The 25,160-nt window shown below is 39.0% G+C and overlaps 1 protein-coding gene across 1 annotated transcript in view; it reads right to left on the reverse strand.

Moving 5' to 3' along the window:
• Positions 1–369, reverse strand: part of LOC149874928 (protein CFDP2-like) — a 67,190-nt gene extending 66,821 nt beyond the window's left edge. Inside the window, exon 1 of the mRNA XM_090049743.1 lies at positions 275–369. Coding sequence (XP_089905869.1) covers positions 275–369 — 95 coding nt within the window. The remainder of the gene's footprint in view (positions 1–274) is intronic.
• Between the last annotated feature and the right edge of the window lie 24,791 nt (positions 370–25,160).

Genomic DNA, 25,160 nt, shown 5'->3' on the forward strand with positions numbered 1-25,160 from the left:
CTCTATCTGTAAGCGGAGGCTGCTTTCAGCAGGGACCGTGAGGCAGAGAGAGATATTGGGATTTGATCCCCTGGTTTTCTTCGTAACCTCACTCAGTGATTTACCCTTTGATCTTCATGTTGATTCTTCCTATTACCGGACTGTTTTGGCTTTGACCTCGACCTTGATTTTGATCATCCCTACGGCTTCAATACTGATTCCAGCCTCCACTTACCTGGCTTTTGACTAACTTCAGCTTCGTTTACTGACTACGGTTCGGCTCATCCCTACTTACCTTGATCGTCTCCGCTGCATCATCTCGACTTTGGCTTCGTCAATGACCATTCGATTGTCCAATTGGACTGGCTTCACAACGTTCGTTCCGTCCATTGAGTTACAGTTTTGTTTGTTTGTTTATTCCATTTAATGAGCTGTTGACCAGCCCTGGGACTATCAAATTGGGCAGCCGCACCTTGCTCTGGCTAGAAAGCAAGGGCTCACTTGAGAACCCCGTGGGCCAACAGACCCCTCCGTTGCTTGTCATTTGCATTTGATTAACTGTAACTGAAGAAAGCATCACTACCTACACCATCAAAAGCATAAGTCAAATAAATCTCTATCTGTTTTGAAACCACTACGTTTCCATGCCTCAGATCTCCACGGCAGTAATCCCTCCTGTATCGTATCTGATCCGCCACCACCCGGCCGCCCAACCGTGACACCATGAGCTTGGCTCACCAACTCGGGGACAATTCAGTTAAAAAAAGTAACCCCAAATCCACATTTTTGCATGATTGTATTAGTGGTATTTCATTTTAATCATGGAAAAATGTGGATTTTGGGTTACTTTTTTAAAAGGAAAAATTGGGGATTTTTTTACCCCCAGGATCCCTAGTTATAAGACAGGATTTAGAATTGCTGAGGTATGTGCATATGGAGCCAAGCCAACATGCATGCTCCGTAGTTGTGTGCACAGTTGTGCCTCCACCCAAAATATGAAAGAGCTTGAGATCCTATGTGTAAGTGCCAAAAGCAGTTCTCTACTGAGTAAGCATCATGTGGGTACTTAAAGTGAAACGGGATTCTGCTGATAGTATTTGATCCAGGTTAGACAGTGTTTGTTATTTTGTTTTTTCCCCCTTGACATGCTGTTTACATTTTCCCTGATTCAGTTTCTTCTCATTATTCCTAATTCTAACTCCATGAGCCACAGTAAATAATATATCTCCACTTTAGGAAATTAAATTCTTCAGATGTCTATGAGCTGCTGTTTTGCTATATTCTGTGTCTTTAAGACACTGATCAACATGCCACTCAATCCAACAAAAGACAAAATTGACTGAAATATACTGTTTTTCAAGCTATACTCTGTTTGCTCTTTTAATTTTTCTCCTCAGTCAATATCTCCAACCCCTAGTTATTTGTGATACTTTTCTTTGAACCTTCAATTTCTCAATACTTTTTGACAGTCTAACACCCTGAAATGAGTGTAGTACATCAAACACTTTCACATAGATAAGGAAGGAAAAATCTAGGATTCCTGCCTTGTGATATGATGTATTTACACATACAACTCAAAATTCTACTGGCCAGCTTTATTATCATATACCCCTGCAAATGTTTAATTTACAATTCCTTACCAGCCCTAGATCACTCAGAATTGATTCTTTCAAGGATCCTATTGTCTTCCTGAGTATAGATATTACAGATTTTTTATCTATATATGTATAAATTTATACATCTTTTAATGAATCTTATTTTCTTATTTCTTGATCAGGATTCTAATCTCTGTTGCTTTGTTTGTATTATTTCTCTGATCTTTATGGACTTAGTTTGTTAATGAGTATGGCAGTCATGCATCAGTAGCAGCACTGTTTGGTGCCATGAAAAGGAGCTGTGACCATGCTAGATAAATCATGAGGATACGTACTGTATTGCAGATATGCCAAGGAACTTGTAGTTACATATTCTGGGTTGGCAGTGTCAAATTCTCTTGAGGACTAGACCCACAAAGGACCTTTCAGATTAAGCATCCACATATAGCACATGACTTTTAGGTTTTTGCCTCCATAATGGCATCTACCCCACTATACAATAAATACAGGGAATTGTGTGTCTCAGCATGGGGTTCAAAGCAGCAGCAAGATGAGCACAGAAACATCTAAACTATCTGACAGGAAATGCTTCAAGAGCAAGAGGGGTGTATCTGATCTTCTCTGCATCTTAAGTGCTTCCTTGCATCCCTGACTTAGACAGCAATGTGTGATCAGCATTCACAACATCAGACCCCTTCATGACTTTTGGACCTGAAAGAATGGATCACTCTTTCCTATAAAAAGACAATTAGGGTGGTATTATTGCCCACCTTTTTCTATAATAGGCCAATGATTAGATACATTGTCTAGTAAGTGAAAAACCTGGGTTCAATTCTTTCCTGTTGAACTTTTTTTGCTGTTGTCGAACAGAGCCCAAGATTCACTGGACCAGAATGAGAACAGAAAGGAGTGTGACTCTGTGGTCTAGTGATTAAGGTATTTGTGTTAGAAGGAGAACTATGTATAACCATTCCTCAGAGTTAAAAATAAAGGCTAAGTGGCTAGATTAATGGACTATAATGTCATGCTACTACTTGTACTCTGTGGTCCAAGAACCTTGGAGTCTTTGATGAAGAGTAGCATAGCTTCAACTGGTGAAACGTGTTTGCCCATGGCCTATAACCAGGAGTCTTGGCTACCAGCTTTGGAAACTGTAAACTCTTTGAGGAGGGGATTATCTCTTGCTGTCTTCATATAGCACTAACCTTACGTTTGCATTCGTTCCACCACTTCAGATGACCTCACACTGCACCCTGTAGTAACACCACAAAGAGGGGATTAGCTGCCCCAGCCCTCACTCACTCTTACCACGTGTGTCTCTCACACACAGCCAAGGGATATTAGCCTGTGTGGCCCTAACCCAAACCAATACCAGAAAGAGGGAATTGGCCACCCTGGTCCTCCCCAACTCTCACCATCCATTCTCCCTCATCCTCACTTTGACTGGTCCCCCAGTCAAAGCCAGCTGCTCCTCCAGTGGCTCATGAAAATGACAGCAGACACCATCAACTCAGTCAGATGGTTTCAGACACGTGCCCGAATCCATACACACCTCAGGTGTGTGGTCCTTTTTAAACCTGTGTATCACACCGCTGCTGCCAATCACTCAGTTAGACAACTGTTCAAGTAGCATTGCTGTCACTCAACTGTCAATCATATCTCCATCCGATCTGTTGTCAAGAGAACATCTCTTCTCAACAAATTGCAACCATCCGCACGATTGCTCACTCCCTATTGTGGTCATGATATCTTTGGAGTCAGGAGTTCACCAGTTCTAGAAGGATTCAGCTCTTAATCAAACTGAGAGTCTGCAATACCCTTTTACTTAGTATTTCTGTGTTGTTTTAAGTAGTCTGTGTAAACTAACTGGGAGGGTCAAAGCCAGAGGGGACAAGGCAAACAGGAACAACTTCTGTAAGTTGCTTGAGTCAGGAAGTATAGACCAGATTCTGATTTCTTTTTCAAAATTATCATTCATGGCACCTACAGGGAAGTCTACAAAATATTCCAAATTCACACCAATGTGGTGGAGAAGAAAATCTCATGCTTTTTGCCTATAAAATGCTGTGTACAACTTTGCTAATACCATACATAAAGCAAGGACATGAATATATAAATATCTAAAAAGTATACTTATAACTACACATATAAATCATAATATTCATAATAGTTTCCCCCATAAAATATGGGATTTTTTTGTCAAAAAGGAAGAAAGAATAAGCCCTGTTATTTGCTATTGCTTGTAGTACAGCTATTTGCAGAAATTATTTAAAATCAATTCATTCTCATGTAAAGAAGATTGTCCCTGAAACTGCCAAGGTCAGGGACTGTTGGCTTGTCTGATGTGTAAGTGCCAGTCACATATCTAATTCTGACAGCTCATGCACCTTATGAGGCACCTTAGAGTCCAGTTTAAAAGTGAGGCATGCAAAAGTAAAAAAATTGATTCAATGTCATAATAAGTGAGGAGGCCATACAAATATACTAGCTTTGCATAATGAATCATAGGTAATATAGCATACTATAGGAAGATAAAGCTCAAATATTGGATCTTTGGTTGCTGTGGTAACTCATATCCCACCAACATACTATATATAGAAAGCTCCCACAGGAATAGTTTATTCATTTATTTTCTATAGCCTGTTTTAACCTTTGACTTAGAGTCTGAAGGATCCTGACTAGATTTACAGCTTTGTCCTCTATATGAAGTGACCTAAAAATAACGGAAGAACTGTTAATAACATCTCTTTAGTGGTGTGGATATTATTCAGCTTTTCTTGCTTCCAGGCACAACAGTTGACTTGGAAAGAAAGAGAGAAAGAAACAGTGAAAGAAAGATAAATCCCCAGTACTTTGGCTTACATACTTCTGAAAGATAACTGTTATGTTGAGTTCTAATTGTGATTTGCAGAGGTCTACACTGCAAAATGTAATTAAAAATAAAATTTTATTTGAAAAACAGTCATTTCCTTGACCCAACTGTTCAAATGCAAACATAAATTGTTAATAAATAATTAGATGAATTTGTTGATTTAGAATCAGAGCTAGATTAGTCATACATGCCTGAATTGTAACACCTGAAAATTAAGAGGCAAATTGTCCAAATTCATAGGGTTGGGCACCTAGAATACCTAGACAGTAAGTGAAAAGACTTGAGCATGCTCAGAGAGGATCCAAATATACAAAGTTAGGTGCTTATATGCAGGAAGTGGAGATTAGAGATCCTAGAGGTGGCGAGAGCTTGTTGATAGGAAACATTATATACAGGCTTGTGTCTGAAATGTTGTCCCCTCTAGATGTAGATGCCTGACTTATATAACACTTTAAATGTCTATTCATGTACGATCATTGGCGATGCATAGGTGGTGCATGAGGGTGCACGTACACCCACTGAGCTTGGCAGTGCACCCCTTGCAAAAAGTGTTGCTGGCAGCCTGTGTGTGGTTGTCACTCACTACCCTCTTCCACCTCCCCTGCTGGCAACACCACCGGTGGCAACTGCAGGTGGTCTTTGATCACTGCTGGCTGATGCTGCCAGCTGTATCTGTGGGTGGTCGCCAACCATTGGTCAGTGCTCGCAACATCCCACCCCTGCTGCTGCTGACACTGCAGTGACTGCCTGCAGGAGCTCCCCACTCACTGCTGCCGTGCCCCTGCCACCACTAGCACCTCCTGCAGGCAGTTGCCATGCTCCCCCAGCCTCTGGGGGCACACAGCATTCATGCTTAGGAACTAGAATGACTACCCCTATTCTGAGTGAAGGCATCTAACTGTCAGGGAGCTAAGGGGTGCCTGTAGATATGAGGGGAGGCTGTTCTGTTGCCCTGTAATTACAGCATGTTGAAGCAGACTCAATTAATCAAGTCTGCTAGAACATGCTAATTAATCCACCTCCACCAGCCTCCATATCTCATGCATCTGTGTCCCTGTGCTTCAAAATGGCAGCAGGGGCACATTAACTAAAGCTCGTTCAACAAGCTTTAGGTAAAGTAACCCTGCTCCCATTTTGAAGCGTGGAGTTGCTGATATACAAGACGTTGTCAGTGCTTTAATTAGACTGGATCTTGGAGCCTCTGTAATTAAAGCACCCTGCCCCTGGAGCACATGCAAAAATGCTCAAGAATTTTAGGCCCTCTTCAGTCTTAAGAAATTGAAACCCATATCTCTCGCTTTCCAAGAGAGCCCCAACAGGCTACAGTCTGATTTATGTACTTACAGAACTGAACTGGAGATGACCCATAGACTTCCATTCTACATCAGTATATTTATACATATTCTTTATTTTCAGCACTTGAAGCCAGTATCAGTATTCAGAGTCTGAAAATTAAGCACATATATAAGTGTTGGTAAAATGATAGCCTTGGTATGTAGTACTGTAACATTTGTCTTTCTTTTCCTGAATGAAAGTTAAATAGCATAGACACTTATATGTAAAGTTAACTACATTATAAAAATTAAAACAAAAATAAGACCTATATAAGGAATTTCAGTTGTCTTGAATGACATTTTATAAAATCAGCAAGAGGAAAATTGTTGTACTTCATTTTTGTGACACAACTTTTTCTGCTATGCATTCTGTTATATTTCATGATCTATTAGGTACTGCAGCAATGCAAATCAGTCTCTCTTGTGACACTTCAAAGAAAAAAATTAAGTGAATTTTATACTACAGTCTGTCAATTGTCTTATGCACTCACCATCCAGCTCAGGTTGCTTAATGCAGTGTATGTAGATTTTCATGTTTAAGCAATCAATTTGATAGGGTAAGATTGAAAAAAATATTACTAATGTCATGCATAATGATTAAACAGTCTTTAGGATCAATCCCTCCTGGTTTTATTGAAGGAAGTACCAAAGTGACACTGTAACTTAATATGAAGGCAGATTTATTAGGGTTGAAATCTCCATTCCATTGTATTTAATTAGCTTTGTCTATGGAGAAAAGCAGGTGGCAGAGAAATCTCTCACTGTGACACAAAACACTGAACTCTAGTTCAGTATGGTAAAAGCAAGAAAATTATTAAAATTAAATTCTCCATGAGAAAAATCTATGTGGGCCTGTAAAATTATAGAACAGATCCTACACAACCAGTCTCTCTGGCATATGAACATGTACTCAAACACCTTATAATTTTTTTCACTAGCTTCCAATTGCCGTTCTTCTGAAGGAAACTTTAAGTGGACTAATAGGAGAAATAAAGAATAATAAAAATAATTGTTTTCTCGGCATTGTAAAGTAGTGAAATATAATAGCCTAGTTTTAAATTCTTTATGCAATTGTTTGAATATTATGTTTAGTACCTTACATTTTTTTAATTCTGTCTCTATTTCCTTTTGTAGACATTATGAATCCACTTGTTTAGACTTTGGTGTCACTGAACATAATATATTGTAGCAATTTAACATAAAAACAGTAGAGGAAAGGAGGGGTGCTAAGAGAATATCCAACTCTGCCTTAGGTTCAGCAAGGAAAATATGAAGTCTTATTTAGCTCACAAGGTCATGGATATCAAGATTTCATGGGACAACCCTGAAAATGAAATATGTGGATTTGTGGGAGGGGTACATTTTTTTTTTTTTTACTGTATTTTTAGTCTTTTAAAGTAAATATATTACAGGAGTCTTCTTAAGACAGTAAGCATGGTTGACTAAAACAAGGAAGTATTAGTATATGCACCCGTGTTTATATCTGCCCAAGCCATGGTAGAAACTGAGTATGGTGATATGACTCTGACATTCTGGACAAACAGCTAAGTGCTTGCATATTGTGTAAAAGAAAGGGCACCGTCACTGAATTCTGTGCAGAATACATCATACTGGATGTTTTTTTAGATTACCTGCCTGAGATGGCACCTCAGGACAGATAGATGGAGAATCTTGACTCTCAAGAATGAAATAGGTACTACAATGTTCAAGCCTAAGGTTCTTCTGTATATGCCCAGAAGCAGGAGTTTGGTCCCACAGAGAACTTCCTGATACTTAATCAGAAGTCACACATAAGCACCTTGAATGGACTGGATGTGTTCAAGTCAGCAGGCCCAGATGAGCTGCATCCGAGGGTACTGAAGGAATTGGCTGGTGTCATAACAGAACCACTGGCATGGCTGTTTGAGAACTCATGGTGCTCAGGTCAGGTCCTGGAGGACTGGAAAAGGGCCAGCGTGGTCCCTATTTTCAAGAAAGGGAGGAAGAAGGATCTAAGTAATTATAGGCCAGTCAGTCTTACCTCTATCCTTTGAAAGGTCTTTGAAAAGATTATGAAGGATCATATTTGTGGGAGTCCAGCAGGAAAAATAATGCAGAGGGAAACCAGCATGGATTTGTAGCATGTAGATCATGCCTGACCAATCTGGTTTTGTTTTTATGACAGGTCACAAAATGCTTAGACACAGGAGTAGAGGTAGATGTTGTTTTCTTAGACTTTAACAAGGCCTTCGATATGGTATCTCATCCTATTCTTATAAATAAATTAAGAGGTTGTGACATAGATGTTTACACGGTCTGGTGGGTGGCAAATTGGCTTAGCAGATGCACCCAGAGAGTGGTAGTAGATGGGTCAGTATTGACGTGGAATGATGTGGGCAGTGGGGTCCCGCAGGGTTTGGTCCTTGGACCTGTACTCTTCAATATCTTCATCAGTGACTTGGATGTCGGTGTGCAGTGTACTCTGTCTAAGTTTGCAGATGATACTAAATTGTGGGGTGAAGTGCACATTCTGGAGGGTGGAGAACGATTGCAGAAAGACCTCAGTGAATGCGTGATTGTTTTTTCTTTACCTCCACAAATATAAAAGAGCAGAAGAAGAAACCGATGCAGTAAAACTATGAAAATAACCAAAAGATTTTCTTATAGAATCATAGAATTGAAGGACCGGAAGGGACCTGCAAGATCATTAAATCCGGTCCCCTGCCATGGGAAGGAAGTGATTGGGCTCAAATGAGCTCAACAAAGTGCTTATCAAGCTTCATCTTGAACACCTCCAAGAATGGTGACTGCCATCCTTAGTCAAATTCTGACTCACAGTGGAGTCATACATACATATATATATGTGTGTGTGTGTATGTATGTGATTCTACATACAGACCCTAGTGAAGGATTAGAACTTTGTTCTTTATATATGCCTTGTCAAATGGAAATGAAGATATAAAAGTTCTCACAAAGCATTTCATTGGGTGAAAAATTTATGCTGAGTGGAATCTTGCCCTTATTGAAACCAATGGCAAAACTTCCAGGGTTTCAATGGAATCAGATTTTACTTGCCCTTCTTTACTTTTTAATCACTTTGTTATTCTGTTAAAATTGACTAAAAGGCTTTTTAAAAGGAGGCTTTGTTATCTGAGAAACTGAGTTAAAAATTAACTTATAAATAGGATTTCTATAATACATTATTTTTATTATTTTCCAAAATTTAGTGATTACAGGTAATAGTTTTGAGAATCTCAAAAATAATTGTATGTGTAGTATCCAGCTGTGATGGTAAAATTAATATTCCTTTAAGTATTCTTTTCTGATTGAAATGGGGTACATAGGAATATTTGTTGAAGCACTATACCTATTTATTTGATAAAAAGCTTTAAGAACCATCTTTGAGGCTCTTCTTTTAAAGACAGCAGGTAATAAATTTAATTCAGCTGAGAGGCGGGACAGTTAATTTCTTAAAGCTTTGGGTAAACTAAAAAGAAGATAAAGGGATAAAATGACAAAAACACAAAAAACTATGGTAGCAGAGGTCAAACTGATGATAAAGCCCACTAATGCCTCAACTCTTGACATATTAAATTTAAAAGCTAAGGCTACAATCACACAGAATTGTAGAATATAGAACATTTTGCCATTGTCTATGACAGCAGCTGGCAACCTTTTCTGGTGGTGGGCCAAATGATTCAGTCACAAGCTTGAATCAAAGTACCAGCATATTAGGACCTGGCCACTGCTGCTACTTCTCCCTTCTGCTCAGCTAAAGTGCAGTACAGGAGAGCTCCCAGCCACCCAGCTGACTGGCTTGTTGTCTCTGGTAAAGGGCCAGAGAGCTACAGGACTGCAACAAGTGGCACAAAAGGGAAGCAAGTAGGTCAAAATCCAAATTACATCCAACGCATGTGTACAAATTCGAGAAATATGGTGAATAAACAAGATAAGCTGAAAAATGCAGCCTGTGAAAAGAACTATGACCTGATTGGACAGTTTGTATGACTGGAATATCAACACTGAGAGTTACACTTTATTTCAGAAGAGCAGGGTTAGAAGAAATAGTGGTGGTGTTGCCTGGTATGTCAAAAACAAGTACATTTGTTCCCTGGTTCAGGAAGGCATGTGGGTGAAGATGAAAGGTGAAAGATGCAACATCAATATAAGGGTTGGGTTTTATTATAGGCCACCAAATCAGGAAGAGGAAGGTGAATGAAGCACTCTTCAAGCAGGTGAAAACCTATGCAAAAGCTATGGTGTGGTACTGATGGGAGACTAAATGTCCAGACATCTGCTGGAAGAACAATGCAGCCAAACATAAAATGTCAAGCCATTTTCTACCTTGTGTGGAGGATAATGTTCCAAAAGGTGGAGGATAAAATGAGTGGATCATCTATCTTGGATCTTATCCTGACCAACAGGAAGAACTGGTGAAAGGTGTCAGGGTGATGGGCAACTTGGCAGGTAGTTGTAGAATTCCAGATTCTGAGATAGGGAAAGCATGAGGTCAGCAAAAATAGGATGCTAGATTTCAAAAAGCCAGATTTCATCTGACTTAGGGAGTTAATAGCCATGGTGCTATGTGAAGACAGACAAGGATAAAGGCATCCAAGAGGGTTGGAATCTTCTAAAGGGCATGGTATTGGAAGCTCAACAAGAAACTGTTGTCACATAGTAGAAGCACAATAAGAATGGCAAGAGACCTATTTGGTTGCACAAGGAGCTTCTAAAATGCTTCAAATGCAAAAGGAAAGCATAAAGGCAATGGAAAATCACTAAGGAAGCATACCAGGAAATAGCAAGAAATTGGAGGGGCAAAACCAGGAAGGCAAAGGAGAGTAAGAACAAGAAGAAGTTTGATATGCTGACCAGAAGAGGAGGAGCAAGGAAGCTGTGGATCCACTATTAATGTGCTAGTGGAAACTCCTAACAGAAAATGCAAAGATGACAGAGTTACTCAGTGATTGCTAGAAAATGTTATTTAGAAATCTGCTTTTAGAAACTGCCTTGTAGATAAGTAAATATTTCATTACAGCAATGGTCCAGGGAAATGACAAGGGTCAATTGATTTCTAAAGTCTGTTTGTGGCAAAGATTCACGTTCTCATTACTATGTCCTAAGAAACTGAAAACATAGTGACAAAACAGGCGCTGTGTTCCTCTGGAAACCATAACAAGATATGAACATGCAGAATTAGGATCAGGTCACAGTGACCAGATGTAACTTGGCAAACAGCCCCTGGGATCCCAGTTTTGGTAGAATGACCACATTAGGTGACCAGGAATGCCCAAATTAAGACACCAGCAAATCACCAAATTAAGATGGATGCATGTGATGGGTCTAGGAAAACAAAGGATTAAGTTGACAGAGCAGAATGTAAACAGCAGTGACAACCACAGGAAAACTAGCCAATGGTATAAAAAATGAAGTGTCATCAGAAGAAAAACAATACAAAAGGAGGGATTTGCAGAACAACAGGGAGACATCAGCCCCCAACCTCCATGGCTGCTGACATCCAACATTCAAGCAAGAACCATGGAGTGGCATTTGTGTACTGGCCAGCTTTGCTGTCTCCCTGTGAAGCTCTAGGACTCATAAGTAAATAGTAATATGTAGTCATTTTGCTTGCTTTGATCACATTAGTCTTATCTTTTGGTATGAGGTATCAATAAAATTTACCTATAATCAAAAGGAAGGAGTTGTGATTGGTCCATTTCAGAAAGGTTGTGCCCACCTGGGAAAAGGTATCAGGACTAGTTTGTAAATCCAGGGCCAACACTCAACACCTACTTTGCCTCAGTCTTTGCAAAAAATTAATCGGCAGCCAGGCACCTAATAAGGATTATTTGGATAAGGAGAGGGGCAACTTGAAAGTGAGATAACAAATGAGACTGACAGAGAGCTTTTCATGGGTCTGTATAAAAACTGAATAAATTCAATTCAGCAGTGCCAAATGAACTTCATCCCACAATCTTGAAGGAACTGACAGAGGAGATCTCGGAGCCCATGGCAACGATCTTCATGAAGTCATGGGAGGTGCCCTTTTCCAGTCCTGTGGTACATGGCCTACCAGAGCGTACTTTTTTGAAAAAGCCAAAAAGCAAGACCCAGGGAACTACAGACCAGTTAGCCTCACCTTAATATTTAGGAAGTTACTGTAACATATCCTAAGGAAGACCATTTGCCTATCTAGAGAAAGAAAGAAAGATCACCAGGGACCCTGGTTTTCTCAGATTAAAAAAATCCTCAATTTAAAAGTAACCTGAAATCCACATTTTTCTGTAACTAAAATGAAACACCACTAAGATTACAAGATGACTTGAAGTTGCAGTAAAGAAATGTAGGTTGGATATCAGGAAAAACTTCTTCACTGTCAGAATAGACTGCCTAGAGAAACTGTGGACTCACCATCACTGGAGATGTTCAAGAAGAGGTTGGACAGCCAGTGGTCAGGGATGATCTAGATATAGCTATGCTCTACTATTGGCATTTGCCATGATTCTGGGCTTTGCTAGTTGGCCCAAGCCCTACTTTCTGCTACATGTGCCAGGGTGCCTTTATACCTCCCTCAGAGGCATCAAGTGTTGACTGCAGCTAAGGCTGGGGATTTTAAATGGAGTGTGCCGATGCTCCTATTTATATTAAAGCTAGAGGTTCCTGGCTAAAAGGTCTTACCCCTCCACTCAAGGTCAGATCAATCACCATATTTGGGGTCAGAAAGGAATTTTATCCGAGGGTCAGACCACTATGGACTGTCAGGGTTTTTGCCTTCCTTTGTAGTAGAGGGTGTGACCCCCTATTTGAGATTTCTCAAGTGTATATTAACAACTTTTTATAGAAGCAGGACATGAGCTGCCATAGTTCCCTCACTTTACCTGTGGGAGGTTAGGGTGTTATGGCTTGTGTTGTGTCAGGGTCGACAGTAGTCTTACGAAGAATTTAGGTTATGGGCTGTACAGGGTGGTTTGGATAGGGATGATCCTACCTCAGACAGTGAGTTGGACTAGATGACCTCTGGAGGTCCTTTCTAGCCCTACTTCTCTATAATTTTTATCATAACCTGGGGCTTAGGCCAGCCTAGTGCAGCCACACATTCCAGGTTGTCACCTCCACAGCTGAGCATTGGGGTGGACAAAGGTGGTCAGAATGTGGTATTTGGACCTAGTGTCCCACCAACTCCTTGCAATTGGAGTGGTCAGCCAGGGTCAGCTGACTCTTTATCCTTTCATATAAAAACCCCTGATACAGAAGAGGAAGTGTCTGTCTAGACAACAAGACTCAATCAAGGCTGCCTCACCATTGGCTTGTACCACTATTGGCTCTCTGATGGATTCTTTGGGTGCTTGACCCAGCTTGTCCATGGACCCTGAGTTTGGCCTGATTCCTTGGCTCCCTAAACTGACTCTGGTTTGATCTCCTGGATATCTTATATGGCTGGCCTCCTGACTCTGTGCTCTGTCTGATCCTCTGGATCTCTGACGCAGTTCTCCAAACAGATCTTTTGGCTTCCTGGCTCCCATACACTTGAACTCTGCAGACTCCCCTTGGATATTAGGCTGTGTGTAGATGAAATGAGGGGCATATGTGCATGACACTTTAAAATGGGTTAAATGCTTTTGCACCACTTTAATGGTGTTGGTGTTCGCACATGTCGGCGGCATATTGCACAGTAATTCCAGCCACTGTAGCAAATTCAGCGGCATAATGCACCTTAAATGACTTGGGGCACAGCAAACTAAAACTCCTCTGAGACCGCCTAAGCTGGGTGCCTACAGGCTCTTGCTGCTTGGGGTAGGGGGCCACCACTGCCATGGAGGGAAACACCAGCCCCACTCTCCTCGCAGCCCAGGGACCACTCCACCCACTGGCAGCTCACCTTCCCCTCCCCACAACAAGAGAGGCAGGTCAGTGCACAGGTGTGTGCATGATATGGGGTATAAACAGACCCAAAATAGATTTAACTTAGCTTGCTTAGGTACAAATAGCACTGAAGCCATGACCATCTGCCAGAAACATTGGTGCTTGTTTAGCAGCTGGCCACTGCTGACAGCGTTGGGTTCAGACATACCCAAACTAGCCTTGGTAAGTCTGCACATGCTGAAATCTTACTGGGTGTATCTTACTGGGTGTATCTAAATGTGCACCTAACTGTGGCGTTAACTCATTCGTTCTGCAGTAAAACATCACAGTCTACACATGCACTGGTATTAGGTTGCAGTAAATTAATTAACTCTGCCAGAGGATGGTACTGCCACCTAGCCCCACACTTTAGCACCTAGGTGCTCCATTCAGACTCTTCACTGCCTGACACAGCCACCCTGACCTTGGCACTGACCCTGGGAGCCTCCTGCCAGCCCAGGGCTGCTTCATTCTGGATCAAACTACTGTGGTCCCAGGAGCACGTGTAAACACTGTACCTGGCAGTAGTTTTCTCTGGTGCAAACTATCCTGAAGTTTGTCACATCACCTTTATGGTATGTGTGGATGTTTCCATGGAGTAGAAATGGAGTAGTTAGCAGAAAAGGGGTTAAGGGAAGAGAAAGAAAGATATTGTTCATTCTGCAATGCTGTCCTGTTTTTCTTTACCTCTTGTGGGAACTCCAAAAATAGAGTTCCAATTAGATGTCTCTTTTGGGTCTGGTGCAGACTTTGGATGAATCATAAGCTTCATTCTTTCATCCTGATATGTGAGGGTTCTGTGCCAGTGCATGTATAGCTTGCCTGGTCAAGCATCAGAATTTTGACATGAGAGCCCAAACACCACCACCCTGATTCATTGGTACTTTGCAAGAGATGTAGATTAGGATTGACTCTGCATTATGGAGATACCAGAAATGACTTCATAGTTAAACTATGTTTTGATTCACACTTAAAGCAGAGATTCAACCTCTTGGTTATAGATAAAAAATAAAGTGCATATTTCAGAATGGAGTACCGACTCCTTCAGTACAGCAATTTTTTTTGAAGATACACATGTAAGTCAATTAATTAGAATACAATTACAATAATTAAATACTGTAATTTAATTCCTTTTATGCATGCAAGTCATGTAAAAGATATTTTCAATGTCACATCCTGTCTTTATTTCATCCAGTCTGGACCACAATTATTAAATGAACCTATAATTATCATATGATTATTCCAGAGTAAAATGGAGTTCTCAAGGGTTTTTTGAGAAAATTGTAGTACTACAGCATGTTTAATTTTGTTGTTAGAGTAACTTTTTATAAATTGTTATTGATATTTTAAATGCAATAAAAATCAGAAATATAAATACTTCTGTCTTAACTAGTGTATATCAAGTCTGTTATGTGATAAATACTTGTAGAGTGATGGCATAGAATGGGGAAAAGAAAATTTCACTGCAACCGCCCCCCCCCGTATATTTGGAATATTTTTTATGCCTAAATCCTCAAGTCCAGATTGATTCACTAAAACTTGATACAACTGCACATATGACCATTCAACTATTTTTGAAAGGTGAAATTCATCACCCACCTCTGAAATGTATTTAGCATGATTTATTCTCCTACTAGAAGCTGTTCTGCATGCACAGTACTCTTGTCCATCTACTTCTCCACTATTCTAAAAAGGGATTGCCCAAAAGAGAGGACATAATTTTAACTCAGAATTTCCTATCTGTGTAGCATTTGATTTTTGGATAATTGTATTTCTTTCATGTTCTTTACCTTCAACTTACCTTCAGATAGAGTCAAATCAATCTCTCTCTCTATTTTTTTTATCAGATAATTAAAAAGCTGCTCCTGATCCTGTTCTCATAGGATCATAGAAAAGTAGGGCTGGAAGGGATCTCTACAGATCTCTACACGTCATTTAGTCCAACACCCTGCCAGAGGCAGGATCATCCTGATCCAAACAATCCCATATAAGTCATTGTCTAAAATGACATAATCAACTCTGCTGTACACTTGCAAAGCATATTGTCTAAAGACACCAAAAGCACCCTAACTGCCACAGTAAACTGGTAAAAAGGGCTTTCAGTTATCTTTAGTTCAATGTAGAAGTGTTATGTGTATCCAGAAAGCTGAAACACCCACTTTGCTACTTGGATTAATATTTAGAAAGGCAAACAAAAAAAAAAGAGCTATGAACAGGTGTTCATTTCTAGTAGTGGAAGTTTCTGAGGAATTTCCACCCCTTAAATTTTTAGGGGGAGAGGGAACAGTACAGGCATTTAGCCAAATCTTGCACCTCTCCCTTGCTCGATATGGGGTAATGTGGGTCTGGGGAAAGGCGCAAAGCTACTGCTTCCTTTCCTCACCTGTCTCCAGGATTGGAGCAGAGGGAGCAATGGGGGAATCTGCCTTCTCCCCAGACCAGGAAGTCCCAAGAACTCTGGAACTCTCCAGTCAGAGGAAATGTAAGTAGCACTGCTCTGCTGCACCCCTCTGTCCTGGACCAGACCAGGAAAGGAGTAGAGTAGTGTACAGGGACTCATTTCAGTGGCATAAAAACAGAGTTGGCACCCAGGGTAAACCTTGCAGGAGAGCAGGTGCATTGGTGTAAGGTTTGTAGAGTGGGACTTGGGTGGGACACGGGTTCTGAAAGTGATGACAGGGGGCTGGGCATTATGGAGCCTGAAGGTTACAAGAGCGAAGGGTCGGGGACCAGAAGTTCTGCAGGCCACAGATTCCAAGAGTGGACGCAGGGAAGCAGTGGCTTATCTCTACCAGGACTCCTACACAGTCTTGGCTGAGCTCTGCTTGTCACAGCTGCTGCTCTTAAAGCAACACCAGCCTAGAACCGTTTTGGAGTTCCTGGCATGGCAGTGCAGCCAGGGCGCAGATTCTGTGAGTATGACTCTGTGATTCAGACACCCGTCTAACTTGATGCCCTTCCCACCCACTCCCTAAATAAGCTACTGATTTTGAAAGAAACTCTCTCACAGGGGAGATTTTTGCAGTAAAATTGAATAAATGCTTCTACACTTATAGTTTCTAACAGGAGAGTGGCATTTCTCATGATAGAAACTCTATGCCTCCCTTATATGTTGCCTTTCTCAGTTGTAATAATTTGACTCTTCTGGTCTCCAGATACTCATTAAAGAGTTATACTTTTTCTTCTTTACACTTCTGTCTTAGTTGCATCCAGCTGATTTATAGAATATTATTTTGCTTTCATTGTGCTCCTAATTTTATATTGTAACGTGTTTATTTTCTTTACTTTATTCCTGTTGTTCAGCTGTAATATTCATCTGTTGAATAGATGGGATGTTGTTACGGATCCTAAATATTATAATACTTCATTTTGATTCACTTATATTGCCATCCCTAGCTAATCAGGCCAGAAGGGTTTTGCTTGAGCTGTTACCCAAATATTATATGTCATAGGAATTCAATAAAGATTTATGAATTGTAGGGGGTATGTAGTGCATAGTAAAGACAATTGATTTCCTTAAGGAATGACTTAAATGAAATGTCTGGAATTTAAAGTTAATAAAGTTATATGTTGATCTCTATATGATATTATAAAGCATTTGACACACATATAGAGGAAGGCTCTGAGAGTTACTAAAAGCAGAAATGCTCAGCACCTTCTGAATGTATTCAAGCAAGCTGCAGGTTAGATCCCAAATGTTTCCTATGTTGGAATGCTCTCTGCAGAGAACTGTAAAATTGTGGTCTGGATATGTGTAAAATATACATTTCTTGCTTGGATGTTTTGGGAACAAAAATTCTAATTTTACCAACATTTCTATTTCTATTGAATTGAACAGAAGCACAAGAAAGCATAACCAGGAGTCTCATATTTTTTGTTCTGTGATATTTTTTCTTTACTGCAGTGTGGAATGAATAATGAGATGATGTAGTAAATTTTAATTGGTGACACAATGTAACAGATGAGAGCTGACCAGTATGGTTTCACCTTAGAGGAGTTTCGAAAATGAATGACACATCATCAAGGATTCTGGTTTTCCCTGATTTTAAAAAAATGTCCAATTTTTGGATTGAAAAAAGTAACCCAAAATCGACATTTTTCCATGATTAAAATGAAACACCACTATAGTGTCTCTAAATACATTTTTCCATGATTAAAATGAAACACCACTATAGTGTCGATTTTAGTTTACTTTGGGTTACCGAGAAGTGGAAATTATTTTTTTTTTCAGAGAAATCCGGGATCCCTGGTCATCATGGATCTGTAACCATTACAACATTTGTAAATAATAAATGTAAATAAAACTGTAGTTTTGTGACTGCTAGCTTCAGGTAATTTTTTTCATCAATGTTTTCTTAAACAGCTTTATTTTATTGATTTGAAAGAGAAATCCCATGGAATCAATTAAATCTTAAACTGTAATAATGGAGATAGTGGAGTTTATGAGAAGATGATTGCATTAATACTTTAAATTGAAATTATTTTAGTCTAAAAAGGTAGAATTTGAAGCACATTCTTTGAAAGTGGATAGTAAATAGTCATCTCTTCTCATTACAACATGTAAAGAAATTAGACAAATAAGGCAATTTTACGACAGATTTTGGTCACCGGATAATTAGTCATGGGTCATTACCTGATCATTAGTGGACTGGTGATGAACCATAAATAATTCCCAATGTGTAAAGTTGCATACGTCTTTGTTACTTCTCTGAATTTATACCTAATGCCCTTCATAATCCCCTATTTGAACATTTCATTTCTTTGTTATTTTTTGGCATAAACCAAATTATAAATCCTCAGGGTCAAGGACTATAAATTTAATAAATGTATGTGCTAACACAAGAGGCCACTGAGGACTGCTTCTACTACTGCTGCTAATGGAATTATTTTCATAAATGCTTGATAAGAAGATATTTTGCATACAACGAAAAAGCAGACTTGCATAATATTCTGAAAGGAGAACACCTTTACTTGTAAAACCTTGACAGACAGCCTAGGCCATTTTTTTTTCTACTGGTTTGGCCTGTTCAAAGTTGTTTACAGAATTTTGATTTGACAGGATTTTACACTCATTTGCACAGCTATAAATTACAAGTGAAGGAAAGGAAATGAGAAATTGAGCCCCTTTCATGTAACAAATTTGATATACTCAAGAAATATATTTGGTATTTCAAATGAGCAGGTTCAAAAACCTAAATTTATATTGTAATTATAATGTTTATATTGTAATTATTGTAACTATAATGAAATATTAATCCATAACTATTACAGCTCTATGCTGGGAATAACATTATACAGCTAATGTCAGATTTCTCTCTATGCCTAAGCATGATTTTACATGGTAAGTGTATAAAAAAGCTATCATAGAGAAGCTAGTAGACATTTTAGATGTAAACATATTACAATCAAACAATTGATGGATCAGAGGACCAGATTTTTCTGGATCTAGTACACCAATGTCTGTGCCATTTCATATAAGTTGATTGGCTGGCATGTGTGACTGTATTTCTTAAATGCAAGAACATATATGATTAGATAGTGGTAAAAATTAATTATCATATATAGCCTTTTCTTGCATTTTATACTAGATGAGAAGCACTTGCACACCTCTCAGATACTTGTGTATCACTATTGTAAAAAACATTTATTTATCCACGGTTGAATTATGGTTTTGCCATGGGTCCTGAGCCGTGAAAAGTACATTATGGTGTTGTCCTTGAGACAGCCCATATGGAAAACTATGAATAGACCTATGTGAACAATTGAATAATTAAGTCTTCCTGTTCAGAATCTTTCTTCTTATTATTATTTTGTTTTCCCACTGAATAAGAGTTAAAAGCAAAAATTTGTTGAATGAATGCTTCTGACCATAATACAGGGGTGTAGGAAGAGCATACACCAACTGCTGTAATTTCCTCAGCTTGACAAAGGGTTTTTGAACCCAAAAGCTTGCATTTTTTTTCTTCCAACTACTTAAGTTGATCTAATAAAAGACATCAGATTCAGCCAAAGAACCTTGTCTGTTTTTGACCATAATATAAACTCATTGTATACTGTAGATACTGATACTTTTCATTCTCTGTGGTGGTGGGCATTTTTGTTTGTTCATTGGTTGGTTTGTTTTTAAGCTTGTCCTAGAGCCTCCCTGAACAAATAAAGCCAATTTGAGAGTGCAAATTATAAGAAAAACTAGTGCACCTTCTTCTGGAGAAGTATCTTTATTGTTTGAAAACTTCTAAAAAGTCCTATCCTCCATAATACTTGTGATTTGTAGGGAAACAGTTGTAACACTGGTAGTTTCTAGTTCCACTTTCCTCTTCTTGAAATTTTAGAAATAATTAATAGATTTTGGAGCCATTTTAAAGTTTGTATCTATTCTGAGTGACATTGGTTCCACTGTCCTTTAAATACCCTGGCTTGAAATTTGTCTGATCTTGGAGATTTGCTACTTTTGAGTCTCCCCAATTAACTTAATCCCTTTTTTACACAGACCTTGAAGCCATCCATGATGAAGCATGCTTGCTGTCAATGCCAAATAGTAAGCTGTTAGTGCCTCCACTGTAAATATACTTAGGCGCATTAATTAAATATGCTGGTTATAGCTTTCTAGTCTCTGCCATCATCTCTGAATTCATCCAGGTCTGTTTGAAAGTCTTTCTTGACTGATGAATTATTTTTGGTATAGCAGTAATAGTAGTGTAGATCTAGTTAAAGTATTTAAGTGCATCTTCCAATGTTTTTTACTCCATGACTCTTGAATCTTTTTTCCCTCCTCTAGATATTCTGTGGCCTCCCTCTTCCTTTCTCCCCCCTTCTTCCCCCAAGAGCCTTTTTCATATTTTTGAGTATATTTGGATAAATTAAAATGCAACATGTTGATGTGAATATATTTCTTTTCACTGGTATTTTTTCAATAATATACCTCACATCACATGAATATAATTTTGGTAACAGATCAATAACCAGCTAAAAATCAAACTCTGCCTATTTAGGTAAAGTCACAGAGACTTACTGTTCCAGAAATACTCCCCCCCCCACAATATTTATATAATAATAACAAGTGTTGCATAGGTCAGGGATCCTAGCACTCTGTGTGTCTGAGCATCCAAAGAGCAATCTGGATTTTTCTTGTTCAGAGTATGTTGTAAAGTTGATTAAAAGTGAGCAAGTAGAAACATATAGTAGGAAAGTAAGAAAAGAGAGGGTGGTATAAAGGCCCTTAAAATCAATTTTGTTGCAGTCTGGAAGCCAATGAAGGTCTGATAGTATGGGATGAAATGCGATTTTTATGTTGTTTAAGAACCCTGCTATGGTATGTTGAACAAGATACAGCTGATGAATAGATTTCTGCTGAAGATCCATGAGAGCTGAATTACAAGGCTTTTGTGGTAGTATAAGAAATGCATGGATTAGGACTGCTACACTGTCAAGTATAAGTTACAAATGTTTTGGAAACATAAGAAAGCATATTAAGAATGAATATTAATGTGCAACAGTCAAATAGCAACAGTTGTTGTGGAGACCACATACTGGGGAAAAACAAAGAGAATAATTTATTTGCTAAATAAAAAATTAAACATGTTATATAACATGGACATGAAATGAAGACTTTACTAATTTAAGCAGCAGTGCATTAGATACTTTTCTTTATCTGCTTCTGGAGGTGTCTTTTAAGAATACCATCTACACTACTCACAAAAAGTACTCAAACAGGTCAAATTCTAATTTGCATCCCTAGTAGCAGCAGAATACAGAAGTTAAATCCATGTAGCACCATGTTATTATTTATAATGGGAGCATCTACACATGTGTTTAATGCACAGTAGTCATTTTACTGTGCATTAAAGTGTCACATAAAAAAACCACAACTTATCATTAATGTGCAGTAAAATAGTCTACTGTGCATTAAGTGTCACTAAAAGCATGCAGATGTGCTGCTGCATACTAGCACAGCCTACCGTCCATCAATTTAGTATCTCACACTGGAGGTACTAAATATAATGCACATCAGAAAAGGTGCATTAATGTATGTGTAGAGGTGCCCAATTACTATGATAGTAGCAACTAGGAACTATAGTCAATAATCAGGCCCTCATGCAATACATAGTGGCTAACACAGGAGATATTCCTATAGCATCCTAAGAGCATGTACAAAACATAGCCTACAGAATACACAAAAAAACATGGTGAATTTGAGGTTAGGTGGGGGTTAGCACATAAGCAGAGTTCCCCATTTGGCAAACCCACATGTTTTGCTACTGATAAGCCAAGAAAATTAACTAAAACAATCTTGGAATTTTATTATTGATATATGTCTAAAATAGAAAACATTATTAAATTGTCAAAGAGCTTAAGTAATGCAAGGCTGCTACTATTATATAGTGGCTAGTTACCATCTTGATACTGGAGGGCATTAAATAAAGATCATTGACTACAGAAATAGGGAACAATAAATATAATGATTATAATAACAAAGAAACAAAAGGGTTTTGATACACTGCAGGGTACAGCCAAGAATAATTACATAAAGGCCAGGTACAGACATTACACTTTTAGCTATGAAGTGATCAGAAACTAGTTTATAATGGTAACAGAACAGAAGTTTGCTGCACACAGATTGGTTTAACAGTGGCTGAATCCAGTCTAAGATCCCACCCCCCCTGCAAACAAAGGGCAAATTTGTGTTCTGTTTGCTACCGATCTACACTATGCTGCTTACAGAAAATAGTGCAACTTACATCAATTCCACCTTGGGACTTCTGACTTTCTGTACATAGCCAAGAAGCTGGAATTTATAACCTTTAGGTATTTAATAAAAAACCTAGGCAGAAAAATATTCTGTGCTGCTATAATCAAACAGTTGGTCTGCATTTGTTGCCAGAAATTGGATACTGGTGGTAACTTTGATTTAAAACCTGGTGGAAGGTACCATTCACATTGGTAATTTAATACTGTAGATATCACACAAGGAAAATGCAACTTTTGCCTGTAATGCAGTCTAAGCAGCTGATAAAATAGGAATCAGGATATCCATAAACTGGCCTGGACGCATTTATCATTTGAACAGCTAGCAGGCTTTTTATAGAGATAACTTCATAAATAGGAATATGGAAAAAAACAGAACTAGATTGTCAAAAACAAGGCAATTTGAAATGTTAATGGCAGCTTTAAGTACCATAATTGATTTTGCTTTGAAGGCAAATTCAGTGAAAGAAAAAGAACAGCATTCCACGTAAAATGATGTCTGACAAATTATTTATGCAATATACAAATATGGTCAACTACATTTATCTTGACATATGAGGGAAATTCCATAATGCTGATTTGCTTTAAAACAGGGGATATCAATAGAGGAAACAAACTGTTATGCCATGCGCTTTCACTTTAATCCACAAGTAGTCAAAGGATTGACACTTGCCTCTTTTTAATACTGTAAACTAGCTCCTATTTCAAATCCAATCACCAAGAATTTAGACTGAAAATTTTGGAAATCTTTTGGCACACTTTTACATCTATGTGTAATATTCTGTTCTTTTCCCAGCCATTTAAGAGGACAGTTTTTAGCCTCTACAGTGTATTTTTAGCATATGTGCCCAGATAATTTCTATTCCTGAACATACAGCCCTGTGCACTTGGATGCCAATGAGCAACTACACAGGGTGAGCATGTGCAGTACTAGTCATAGTGAATACACTTGCCTAATTTTAGGAGAGGGGAGGGACCTTAATCACCTGAAAATGGAGATGGAAATCTTGAGAACTGGACTTAGCCTGAAGAACAGAGAAGGGATGGGTTCCTCTTTCCTTCCCCCCCCAAAATAGCTGAATAGCAAGGATATTGAGAAAGCTGGAAACCATGAGTTCTCAGTCCCGCTTACCCAGTGGTGAGCATGGCATTCTAACCACCAAGCCACACCGTTCTCTGGTGCCCTTTGTGAAGCTGAGTCACTATCTAATGCTGCCAGAGGCAGTTCAAGCACCTACTCTGAATGCCTTCAAGAGACATTTGGATGTTCATCTTGCTGGGATCCTATGACCCCAGCTGACTTCCTGTCCCTGGGGCAGGGGGCTAGACTCAAAGATCTACTGAGGTCCCTTCCAGCCCAAATGTCTATGAAATCTGTGAAATCTAGTCTTTGGGAAAAAAGGATGGAGAACATTGCAAAGGGGAAAAATATCTGTCCTCCTGAGAGCAAGAGGTCCAGCTAGAACCCAAAGCCCCCTTCCTTCCAAGGGAAAAGCCACTTTACTGAGCCACAAACCTCCTAGCTTGTGCTCTTCCTCTTCGTTATGTATGTTTAGTGCATTCTTTTCTCACTCAAGGAATCAGTGCAGCATTCTCTATACCTTTAATGTCCTTCTGAGAAAAAAAAAATCATCATGTACCAGTCTCTTGAGTTTATTTTATTAAAATGCCTGCATTCACCACTAAATAAATCTAAATTCAGCTAAAGACAATACATCTGGGATGTTCCAGTATTCCCTTTAGTTAAGGTATAAGGTAACTGGGGGTGTCACTGATCCACTTCCTCCCCACCTCACCCAAAGAGATACACAGGGACAACATGTACTGGAATGACCACCATTTTCTAGCCTACTGGTTAAATCAAAAAGGAAACTAGATTTCAGTCTGTTGTGATTAATATGTAATAGATAATATTAAATATTTATTAGAATGGGGTGGAACCCAGGTCTTCCCTTCCACCTGAGTGCCCTAACCACTAGGCTTTACCATCATGCTTTCTCCCACTAAGCTCTATAATGTTTAATCATTTCATATACTGCAGAAGAGATACATCAGGAAGAACTGAGACACCCTGTTTTCATAATACCGTCTGGCTTGGTTGTAATAATATTACCTTGGGAGTTGAAATAGCAAAATCAAAACATCCTAGGGAGAAGGGAGTTGAACCAAGGCTTTTCAAATCCTGGATGAATGTGCTATTCCATAAAAGGGAGAAAGCATTTACTGTCATTTCTTCTTCCAGATTATTTTGTAAGGAAGGGAAGGGAAGGTTCAGGGGTTTGCATCCTGAGTGGGGTGGGCAGAAGTCACTCGTTCCTGGAAAGGCATGAGCTTCCAAACATGTTTCTTCTTATCATTTATAAGTAATGCGGATGGTTTCCTTTTCAGCCAGTTTAATTTATTGAATCCTATTCTTAGGCACCTAAATCCCATATAGGGGGCGCTTCTACGGGAGATGCTTAATGTGCAGCAGACTAATTCTACTGCACATGGCAAAAGCTGCATTAATGAGCTAATCTACAGTAGAATTAGTTTACTGTGTATTAAGCATGACAAAATGACTTTGCACCTTTGCAACTATGCAGTAGTGCTGGCTACTGTGCATTCATGTAGTACCTCATATTAGAAGTACTAAACTTAATGCACTGCAGCAAAGGCACATTCATGCACATGTTGATGGCCCCACATTGCACAGTGAGCCCAGGTGCCTTACTCAGGGGTGTGAAGTGCATCTAATAGCAAGGTAATTGAAAA

The sequence above is a fragment of the Crocodylus siamensis genome, chromosome 1 (assembly GCF_052110815.1).
Source record: "Crocodylus siamensis isolate JL-2025a chromosome 1, ASM5211081v1, whole genome shotgun sequence".
Lineage (NCBI taxonomy): Eukaryota > Metazoa > Chordata > Crocodylia > Crocodylidae > Crocodylus > Crocodylus siamensis.